Below are 12275 nucleotides of genomic sequence, written 5' to 3'. Positions count from 1 at the left end.
AGTGCCTGTGAGTTCCTCAGCAGTTGATTTCTGCTTTCTGAGAATCACTGGGACTCATCATATTGTTTGATGCAACAATTAAAATTAATGGGGTCAAAATGTAATTATTTTTCTTACTTGAAATCCACTTGCATAGGACACTAGCAGTACACATACTGTATTCTGCAATAGTTTATTCTGGCTCACGCATTTTATAGCATACATTTGATTGCTTTCCTCAAATGTTTTTTCTTTTTCTTTTGATCCATCGGCTGATTACACACTTTCTATTTATCTATTTATCCTCTAAACAGCTATGACTGCGCATGTGAATGGGTGAATGTGGCTTGTAGTATAAAGCACTTTCAGTGGTCACTGAGACTAGAGACTAGAAAAGGGCTATATACTGTAAGTGCAGTCCATTTAATAGTGATGGGTGGCCAGTAAATTAGTGCATATACCCTCTTCGTTTTAGGGACTGTAAAAAGCAATACTCGCTCGATCTTCTGTTAAATAAAAGTATGCTCATCAGAATTGAGGTGTGCTACAGTCAGGGAGATGATGGAATCTACTACGCCATACCACCAAACCTTACTTATTTAAATGCCTCAGGCAGCAGTTTGGAGGAATGAAATGTTTGCAGCACCATTTTAAAATGTATTGAAATTTCTGAGTGAACCTTGGTGAGAAATGTGAAAAGCTGCGTGACCGTGCATTCGAAATGCATGATGCCTCAGAATAAAAATGAAAAGAAGAGACTTGAATATAGAGTGGTCATGTCTGTCAGAGGATGGGATGACTCTGAAGATGCTTAACAGCTCGCACAATCTTTATTCTGTCCTCTGTTCACTCTACGCTATACTGACTTTACACTCTCTCTCTCTCCTTGTTTGTTTGTGTGTGTGTGTGTGTGTGTGTGTGTGTGTGTGTGTGTGTGTGTGTGTGTGTGTATGCGTTAAAAGGTCGGAGGTCACACCATGCTGCCAATCCGCTGGATGCCCCCTGAAAGCATCATGTACAGAAAGTTCACCACGGAAAGTGATGTTTGGAGTCTAGGAGTCGTTCTCTGGGAGATCTTCACCTATGGAAAACAGCCTTGGTACCAGCTCTCCAACAATGAGGTACAGAACACAATACAGTCACTTATTATAAATCTGACACCTCTATAAACACCTCTAAACACACCAGCAGACAGCATTACTGATCCATCACAACAAAACATTAGTGTAGTGAAAAGTACAAAGCAGAAACTTTATGTAAATGTTCCCCTGGAAGCACTTTCAGCTTAATAAGTAATGGCAAACAACATGTTGCAGCCTGCAGATATGAGGAAACAGCCCTTTGGTAAAAGTAAATTTAAATATTTGATCAATTGTGTGAGCAGTTTTCTCATAGGTATACATTTTGTGAATCCTTTGGCCTGAGTCACCTCATTATATAAAGGTAAGGCACATGGCTTAGAAACTTGATAAGTTGTTTATCATTTTGTGATGTCTTGAATTAATTGTAAGGTAAGACGCAGAGCTGGGGAACCAGGTTTTGCTGGTTTTGCTCTAAAGCACAGAAGCTGTCTGGCATCGCTGTCAGGCTGGTGCAGGAGCAGATGTGTCTTGTGTTTTGAGTGGAAAGGCTTTTTTTTGAAAAGGACTCACAATATATCCCCTTCTTTTTTCTGACATGGATCACGCTGAATTTTGTGGTCTGGTGGCACTGCTGCAACTAAGTGTCTGTTCTTTTTTGCTCAGGACAAAAGCTTTGTTCCCCAAGTGTCGTTTTACCAACAGCGAACAGTGACACAGCCAGTAGATTTTGTTCTAAATAAGAATCTCCACTAAAACCACCTAAAACTGAGAAAATGAACCAATATGGGAGCCAAAGGTGGAACCAGTGACTGTTTGACACTTTTGCTAAATTATCTAAATAATTAACCGTTTATCAAGACAGTTGCCGTTTAAACCCACTAACAAGAATTATTGGCCTGCCTGTTGATTAGTTACCGTGATACAGACTCATACTCAGCAGCCAAACATGTTTTTAACTCACGTAACTTAAACTTAAATTCCACTGAAGAGGCTGAACCTTGGGCAAAATGTGTAAAAGTGATGCAGAATACTGTATATTTAAAGTAAAGAATTTTCATTGATTTGCACCTGTACAAAAAACCTCCTGCTTTTGACAATTTCAGTCAGTGTAAACATCATAAGAGCTGGGACAAGCTGTTTGAGAATATATCTGATGCTGAAATAAGATGATTGTAATTCACTGAAATTACATTAGATTACTGACATAACAGGAAACCAAATCCCTCAATTTGAAATGCCGTATTAAATGCATTTCTTATTATGCATTAGATTAATAAGTAAACAATTGGCTGTCGCCTCTGAATAATTAATAACTCTTACAAATCTTCCCTTCACTACACCCAGGGTCTTGACCCAGTTACCAGGAAACACAGCTGCATCAGAGCCTTTCAACCCTTCACCTTAACCTTAACCTCAACAACATGAACCGCCTTAGGACCAAAATTAACCTTTAGCCCCTTCCACCCTTTTCTTTATCATTTATATCTATCAGATTTCTGCTGATTCACAGTTCACTCACCTCCTGACCAAAATTCGAGGCTCAGATATCTTCTAAACAGGATATGGGCTTTTGTTTCAAAATGAGATTTCCATTTTATATCGACTTTCACAAACTGATTCCCAGTTAGTAATGGCTTGGCAAAAAGATAATAATCTTACTGATCGGATCATTAATAATGTAGATGGTAATCTTCAGGTATTACAATGTTTTTTTTCAAAATGGTTATTTAGCAATTTAGAAGACACAGGTGCTTTTTGGGCGCTTAATAGAAGCCGATAATTGGTATTCATTCCACACACAGCAGGGTGTATTTAATGTCTGAGGAAATTATAAAATGCTTAATTATATTACAGGCAAATAACAGTATAGATATTTTCCAAACTGCTGCCAGAGGATGATATATTCTCCCTGTACTGAGGAGAGCTTTCCTCTGCATACAGCAGCTAGGTTTCAAAAAAGTGTCAGATTCTTGATCCACAAATCTTCATCCTAAAGGAGATTTAAAGCTCAAAACTGTATTTTTCTTTTCATTTATATATAAGAAAATATATCAAGTTTGCTGAGACGCTACATTCGTTGTACAGTTTATGTAGGTAAATCTATAGGTGGAGACTTTACTGTCACACAGTTATTGAGGAATTGCATCGGATTTGTCTGGATGACTGCTCCAGTGCAGTGTAATTTCATCAATTCAGTAAATAATTTATTCACTCTGACATTCTCACTGTGCACCACTGCAGGTGAAGCAGCTTTACCAAGCAGATGCTCCATCATCTTCACTGGAGTTTGAAAATGCAGAAAGTTATAGATTTCAGCTTGAATTTTTTTTTCTTTTCTCTTCTTTTGCAACAGAGGGTCAAGATTACGGCTGACATCAAACCTGAGGTCTTTCTTTTCTCTCTGTCTGTTTCTTCCTCTGTAGGTGATAGAGTGTATAACCCAGGGCCGGGTGCTGCAGCGCCCCAGGACCTGTCCTAAAGAAGTCTACGACCTGATGCTGGGCTGCTGGCAGAGAGAGCCACACATGAGACTCAACATCAAAGAAATCCACGGCTTGCTCCTCAACTTGGCTAAGGCCTCGCCTGTATACCTGGATATACTGGGCTGAACGCAGGCGGAGGACGGAAGAGAGTTATGAGTGTGTGTGTGTGTGTGTGCGTGTGTTTGTGTGTGTGTGTGTGTGTGTGTGTTTGTGTTTGTGACAGAGAGATATGTCTGTTAAGGTGGGGATGGTTACATCCAAGTGTGTATGCACATTTGAAGTTGCATGTATGCATGTGTGTGTGTGTGTGTGTGTGTGTGTGTGTGTGTGTGTGTGTGTGTGTGTGTGTGTGTGTGTGTGTGTGTGTGTGTGTGTGTGTGTGTGAACATGGTGATACCTCTGAATGAAGTTTGTGTGTGTGCAAGGTACCGCTGTACAGGATGTGAAGCTATTATCAAACTCTAAAAGGCAATCAAAAAGTTCTTCAACTCGTCCCCAATCGTTTCTGTCCTCCCTACCAATTTCCTCTCCTTTGTGCACCTCTATTCCTTCCCTCCTTCCTTCCCGAAGAGACATTTACTAAGAGTAATTTAACTTTGGAGGAAAAAAAAGCTTCTCACTTCTTTTCAAATGCTTTAAACTGACTGGGGCTAAACTGATGAAACCTGATTAACAGGACTTTAAATTTAGTGACTCATTCGTCGCTGCCTGTCGGACAACAGGACCCGTTTGAACATCCGGAAATGTCAAGGAGGCGCAGCGTGGGGGAGGATGTCCAGAAGCTTCAATCCTTTGCGTGTAAATATGAGACTGAACGGCAGTGAGACATTTCAGAGGAAATGGCTCTGTGAGATGTCGAGCCATAAACACACTGTGTTTTCCCCTCTCACCCTGTCTTGTCTGTTTGTCCTTTCTTTCTGTCTGTCTCTCAGAACTGTACACGAGTATTAATGTGAACATTCATCCAACATGGCTTGCGGGAAAGACTACACAAGTGACGATTAACATACCGGTTAACATACAGTAGATTGACTGTAACAGAATAATGACCAAAACAACAGGAGGGAAAGTAAACACAATCTGGTTTTGTTTCTGCCTGTCAGATAAAATCAGGAGGTGAGATTGGATGATTTCTGGTTGGCCAATTTCACTGATTACAAAAAAAAAAAAAAGCAACAGCAGCAACAAAAGACTAACAATACAGTGTCAACTGAGGCTTAACTGAGCTGCTGTGGTAAAATAATTATTCAGAAAGAAGGCAAAGGTATTCTACTATACTGTAATGATGAATATTAGAAATGTAAAAAAGCTCTACAATATCTCCTCATGCAACAGATTGTCATACATGATTTTAAGGATATATGCACTCATATCTGCATACTGCATTTTACCATTGTTTTCTTTTACATATTACTTTGCTAAAGCCTGGGCTGCACTGTCATACAGAACAGGGTAACACGATAACTCCCCCCCCCCGCCCGCCCCCCGCCCCCCTTCACCCACCCACCAAAGTGACAGATGCTTCACTTGTGATGTCAAGCGCTCGTGTCGGAGGTCAATTGATTCATTTGTCCGCAGCTGCTATTGCAAGGCCTTGGTGTTGGGGGTGGGGGTGGCGGGGTGGGGGTATTGGGGGTGTAAAGGTTGCTAAGGGAGGTTGGGTTTTGAATGGTCAGATCACGGTCAGATGTGTGGGCGACGGTGCTGTAGAAGGTGTGGTTCATTTGGTCAACCCATATTAAATCATCAAGGCTCTCAGCACTCAGACATCCTTGAAAACCACATCTGTGCTAGAGGGGACGCGCGCACACACAAACACACACACACACACACACACGCACTGTATACCTTATCCTGTCATCCCTCCATCTCCACAAACACACACACACACACACACACACACTGAAAGACACTCAAAACGGGCTGAGAAGGAAATTGAATTGTGCATGTTTTATTATTTGAGCGGTGCAGTGCTTTAGCCAGGGCCCGTCCTCTGTAATGGTGTAATGTATATTTCATTACAGCCTAATGGGCTCCATTAGCACAGTCTCCTCACAGACATTCAAGACTTATTGTTTTATGGCTGAGAAGGAAGGATGGAGAGGAGTAGGAGAAGAAAACAGAGAGAGGACTGAGGAGCGGTGGAGAGGAGAAATAAGAGGAGAGGTAATAACGCATATTGGGGAAGAAATGGGGAGAAAGGGAGAGAGCTCAGAACAGAAGCAATGGGGTAGAAAGGAGAAGATGGTGGGAGAGAAAAGGTAGGAATGGGTCATCTAGAGAAAAGACGAAGGAGAATGAGAAGACAGTGGAGTGAAAAAAGGACGGAGAGGGAGAGAGAGGAGGTGTGAATGTCCTCAGGGACAAAGTGAGAGTGAGCATCCGTCATTACTGCGGCCTGCAGATGTTCTAATAAACCACAACTTCAACTTCACACTCCCGTCACATTCCTATGGCTGCCCTCAACCACACACACACATTCTCCTCACACATTTTACTGGCAGTCCACCAACAGCTTAAACTGAAAATGAACTCAATAATGCACCACACATCCCCATGATGGAGAACCACTTCACTCACTTACGGTACAGCTCACATATCTGGTCAAACGCTGACAGACACACTGTATATACAACAGCTCACATGCATGCAACGAAACACATTTAATGTTTGTTTTTGCGTTTTACTGGGGCATATTTTACTCTTTACACACATATTGAAAAGTCATAATCACTGCAGTTTCACTAACAGCCATTTGAATTAGATGTAACACATCAATCTGGAATTATAAGTCTTATTTGTTTATTAACAACGGCACTTGATGGTATTGATGTTTGTGAACTTGAAAATGATGTTGATTTTATTGATTTATAGTATTATTATTTATAAATTAAGAAGCATTTTGTACATTTCTTTCTATATCTAAAGTTGCCTTTTGCAACAACAAACTGATTGAAACTGAACACTGGTTTAATCGATTATGTTTTAGCAAATGTGTAAGATAATCTTGAGTGTATATGTATTTTTACGTCAGGCTCCCTCTTAACAGCTACCTAGTCTGTCCTCATGTACACTGTACACTCTACAACAGGGATGGATGTTTCACCAGTCTGTCACATTTGTAGATTTAGTTTGCCATATTGCAAAATTATTGTCACCTGTCAGCGCATGAATTCAAGAGGTAACGGCTGCAGCATTGCCGGTGCAGGCTAACAGGGTCTCCAAATCCATCCCTGCTGTATAGTACAGTAGAGTTTGCACTGAGTCAGCACACTCGACTCTATTCAAAAACTTGCCACACAATATCTCTGTGCAATAACAGAGGGCAGGGCGTGTGAGGGCCTGTGTGTGAGCTGGAAAAAACTGTGAGAAACGAACACAGTACGAACGACTCAGATGTCAAAAGAGTAGAGTACCTGCTGTTTCCTTTTTTTTTTCTTCTTTTTTTTTTCTTTTTTTTTTAATAATGAACTGTGTCAAGTTGGATGGCAGTGATTTTTTTGACAGTTCAAGGAAGAAGCTGTGAGAGGGATGTTTGTTATGATGAAGACTTGTCAGCACAACGCAGGAGCGATCTGTGAACTGTTAACATAACTGTGGCTGAAGATGGGCTGTCGTTGAATCCATGCCTCTGATCAAAGGTACTGGTCAAACACAGGAAGAAAAGGAGGAAAAACAACAACTGCTGTATGAACGGATATCTCAGAAAAGGAGGGACTGACAATCACAGACTTCTCTCTTTCTCTCTCTTATTCAAGTGACCTACTGTAAAATAGACTATTCAACCAACTTTCCTCTTCTATGCTGCCTATACTGTACGTGATAGTCTTAAACTTTGGTCTCTAGAAGTGCTACTTTTTCTTTTCTTTTTTATTTTGTAAAATGAAATAACAGCGAGAGGAATGAACAAAAATACATGTACAAATGTGAATAAGCTGCTGAAAGAAATAAGCGTCGCTAACTGCTGTGTCCGAGACTGTGTCAGTATCTAGATTGTACTCTTTTCTTCTTTTGTCTTAGAAGTGGAGGGCAGAGAATTGGGAAGCTGCATGGGGCTCACAAATACACAAAATGACATACAGCAGCCCCCGGGATGCAGAGCGATGTTTGCTCATTCTCTCGGCGGTGTGTTTGTGTGTGTGTGTGTGTGTGTGTGTGTGTGTGTGTGTGTGTGTGTGTGAGTGTGTGTTTGGAGAAGGCTGATTGATGCCAGAGTGAGTCAGGAGGGATCCGTAGGCTGGGTTCAGACTCAAGCGAAATCCTTGTTCAAATGCAAAGAGATTCACCGGAGGAATCAGGGACTGATTTGTTGTCGCTGTTCACAGATTCATGATAAATGACTTTACCTAGGTGTGTAGGTTTGAGGTTGGTATTATGGCAGCTAAGATTTATGGAATCACTCAGTTGTTTTATTTATGACTCAAAAATCAGCCTTCTTCTCTACACAATTTACAAAAGCCTAGGTTTCACAGAAATATATGAGCAATATTTACAGATATTTTCCGTTGCCTATCTCCTTACTGTAAATGAGTTTGGTCTAAATCATGTGATTCATTGGACTGGAACATATCTCACACATAGTCCAGATACACGTCACGACTTAAGGAGTATTATTATCCATATCACATTTACTCCCCTCTCTCTCACAACACTAACATCACAGTCTAAGCTAAGAGAGCTGAAATATCATAAAGGTCATCTTTGAGATTACCTGCGTGCTTGGATGCTTGTGAAGCCCTGAAGAATGTAATACCACAAAAAAAAATGCTTCTCTGCAAAAAACAAAACAGAAAAAAAACAGAAAAAGAAAAAATGAAGCCAATTTTGCTATATGCAGTATCTCTGTTTTTCAGTACCAGATTTTTTTTTGATTCTGTGCTATTTGTCTCTGTGTTTAAAGGGTTTCACTGCTGCCACCGTGGTAGAAAAAAAGGAGGATTTTGAATGTTTTGTGGATGTTTGGATTGTAAGAGGCTTAAAATAGGACAAAGGACAAAAAACGCTAGAAGGTTTCTGTATTAAAAGAGATGTTAAAATGTTATTTCTATACCTAAAAATACTCTTCAAAATGTTAGAAGCAGCTGTACCTATTGCAAAACACACAAGGTAATTAAAAGCTGGAAATAGTCCGACTGATGCAGCCAATGTTCTGTCTTTGAAAGCAGGTTGTTATTCAGCAAAGCAAAAGTTTTGATGCTACCAATCTGTGCTTTGCTGGTACACACACACACGCACACACACACACACACACACAGAGAAACACACACCAGAAGAACTTGTACAGTCATACAGTTGCGTGGTGGAAATGATCATAGTGAGTCATGATGGTAATGATGGTGATGACGATGATATGATTTCTCTGAACGTGGACCAGTCTGTCGTGATACAATGTAATTAATAAAAAGTGTTATGTCACATCAAAGCTCCTGCAAGTGAGTATAATGAATGGTTATGTGTGTGTAAAAGTGTGTGTGTGTGTGTGTGTGTGTGCGTGTGTGTTAGAGAGGCGAATCACACACTCCTCAGCAAACAGAGGGATATGCAAAAGAAAGTGAGAGGTTTGGTTAGTAACAGAAGACGTACTCAGGCATGCTCGGGGCGGTGTGAGAGCAACAGGAAAATATGCGAAATTGAATTCAGTGATAGAGCTGGACTGTGTGAGTGATGCTACATCTCTCTCATTCTATTAATCCCAGTATAAATCCAGTGTCTTTTAAGAAAGGAAAAAAAAAAACTTGCGTGGTTTGCAGATTAGGAGCAGGCTGAGAGCTTTTGCGGGGAATTGTACTAGCAAATTGGACAGAAGAGTACCCCTAAATCCCCGATGCAATTAAGCAACAGCTGAATTAATCTGTTCTTTTTACACAGAGCTCTGTCTACAATTTATCTTTTAATAAAAACGTCATTGGAAAGGAAATGAGAAATGCACAAGGCGCACAAAATTCACCTTGGTGTAACAGTGTGTATGTGTGTGTGTGTGGGGGTGTGAAGGAAGGGAAAATACTTAGACTGAGCATATTGTGTGTGTGTGTGTGTGTGTGTGTGTGTGTGTGTGTGTGTGTGTGTGTGTGTGTGTAAAAAGCAAGTGGTAGTAATGCTCTCCTTAGTGTACAGTGTAGAAGTCCTGTACTCAGCACTTCAACCTCATAAATAACACTTTTAATCAAAGAACACACACACACACACACACACACAAGTTGTAAGGATGAGGGAAATGAGGGAACGTGCGTCCTGGTAAGACAAACAGAGGAGCAGATGTCACTCTCATAAGACTGGGGCAATATTAGCGATTAATTTACAATTGTACAACATGTAACCAAAATGTCCTGAATTGTAAATCCTGCTAAACATCTTCATCATAACAACTCGCCTTCTCTCTGCCTTGAGACAGTATTACCACACCCTTGATCTCAATTAGTACACGCTTAACCTCAATAATTGTGGTCTTAAACTGTTCTTCTTGAGTAAAAAGTACTGTGGGTGAGACCAGAGGACTCTTAAGTAATTTCCTTTAGGAATTTTAATTAATTAAAGCTGGTTTGCTTTAAGGAAGTATTTAAGTAATACTAATCTGTTTTCTGGCAGATTGTTTTGGCAGCCTGTAAAGGGTGTGGTTTGGGATTCAGGGGCCTTGAGCTTTGGTGTAAATACATCATGACCCTCAGATCATTAAAGATCCCCTCCAGACCAGCCCTGTCTCCTCGAAATTATCATTACTTATGTTGCATACACAACGGCAAATATATTTTGAAGGAAATTCAACTGCGACAACAGCTGTATCAAATTTTGTTATGGTTTATTATTATGGTTATGTCTAGCACTTGGTTAATGTTAGGGAAAGACCCTATTAATGTACATTTCACCAAAACCATGATTTTTCCCTAACCTTGACCAACATGTTCTTGTTGGCTAAATCCCCTTAACCCCAGTCTGTGACATTATTATCATGCAATTTGTACACCCAGCATCCACCCCATGCTGATGCTGGTGCAGTTCACAAATGTAGCCTTTCATTCAAACCAACATCCAGCAAGCAATTATGTTTGTCACCAAAACATAATTGGGGAAAACAATTTGACAAGAAGATTGCCCTTTCCGAAGTTTGCTGGACACAACAGTTCTCCTATTTCACTGAAAAATTCATTCTCAGTTTAGTGCACTGGAGATTTCAAGTTCTCACATCATTAGTTGTAACGTCTGAAACTGAGATCCACTCAAAAATGTGTTTTGCTTATTATTACTCACTTGGATGTTTGACCTTCACTGTTCAGACTGACGGACGGTTTGCTCAGAGTTTGACACTATAACGTTGTTTTCACATTCATCTGCTGAAGGAGGAAAGTCTCTCCATGTTTACCTAATGTTCACACGTGAAACCCAAACCTCACTTGTAAGTAATCTTTCCACCGCAAGTCACCAACATGAACGTGCTCTCCATAATATTTCAAAAATCATCATTTTGTCTAATCTGCCTCTGCCCCAGTCAGCACTACCTAAAATACAGACCGCATTTTATATAGGCTAAGCTATGTTTGATTCTGAAATTATAAATGTAAATGACACCAACTTATGAGAAACATTAATATACTTCTGCGAAACCTTATTATTGAAAAGAAACCCTGCAAAAGGCTTCTCTGACTGGGTGGCCATGCCAGGCTACAGCAGGCAAACAAAGAATTAACACTGATAACTGAATGGAACATAAACAAAATAGACAATAGCAGCCTGAATGCCATCAACACCAGCAAAGCCAGTGAGGTCATGACAGACTGACAGGTGCTGCAGAGACATATCTGAGTAACCAGGAGGGAAGAAAAGTCATTGACCACAAAGTGCACTGACACGCTACAAACTGAGATGATGATATGATAGTTGGAGAAAATCACGCACGAGCTAGTTTTGAACAAAGAAGAAAACAGTAAGCATTATGTTGACCACAAATAATGTTGAGTTATGACTAAATGCCACAAGTAAAGAAAGCAAAGCTTGTAAGTATTGTGTGTGATTTAGTACAGACAGTTTAATGTTGTGGCGCCCCTTAAAGCCAATAAGTTCACTGATAAACACCATTGAGTTTCAAAAAAATGCAACCAGTGGGAGGCAAGATCTTGTGCATGATACAGTATGGACAACCAAATAATAAGGAGAAAACCATTTCATTATGTTCTCATGATTAAACGTAGTAGTTGTTTTAATGGGCCTTGTATTCAAGCAGCGCAACAGCTGAAAATTGTGTGTGAGTTCAAAGCTGAACAAAGCCTGTCAAATGGTTCTGAAACATCCAAAAAAGGAAACACGTCACCTGACCTGAGTGACTGAAAGACAATATCCCAGCATTTTTCATCATTTTCCAGCCACGGAAATAATTGCCGCCAAGCCAAGGCATAGAGTCTCTATCAAGCGTGCTGCACATCAAAGCCTTGGTAATGTTGTAACTAACTATAGCCTGCCTCTGTCTTAATACTATACTATTAGCTATAGCCTCATCCCAGAAGATCTAAAAGCAGCAGGGAAGAGCAACTGTTGCTCGGAGAAAATGTGTCATTATTACAGAAACACAGGCTTAGAGAGAAAACACACAACCGAACAATGGTTCAGTGGAGACAAAGACGAAGTGAGCCAAAGCGGCTTCATAATGACGTGGACCAATTAGAGATTTTTAAGGCAATGACAGGCAGTCATTAGTGGTTAATCCTTCACTGCTGCACCTGTGTGGTGACATCATCGGCAC

General features: G+C 40.4%; 1 protein-coding gene across 1 annotated transcript in view; it reads left to right on the top strand.

The window, feature by feature from the left end:
- The window catches only part of ntrk2 (neurotrophic receptor tyrosine kinase 2), a 78901-nt gene extending 75231 nt beyond the window's left edge, over positions 1 to 3670 (top strand). The window contains exons 18-19 of the mRNA XM_022757633.1: positions 942 to 1100; positions 3485 to 3670. Coding sequence (XP_022613354.1) covers positions 942 to 1100; positions 3485 to 3670 — 345 coding nt within the window. The remainder of the gene's footprint in view (positions 1 to 941; positions 1101 to 3484) is intronic.
- Positions 3671 to 12275: the final 8605 nt, after the last annotated feature.

The sequence above is a fragment of the Seriola dumerili genome, unplaced genomic scaffold, assembly GCF_002260705.1.
Source record: "Seriola dumerili isolate Sdu_G_001 unplaced genomic scaffold, Sdu_1.0 BDQW01000290.1, whole genome shotgun sequence".
Classification (NCBI taxonomy): Eukaryota; Metazoa; Chordata; class Actinopteri; order Carangiformes; family Carangidae; genus Seriola; species Seriola dumerili.
Note: the sequence above shows the minus strand (reverse complement) of the source record. Positions and strands in the feature narration are given on the sequence as shown.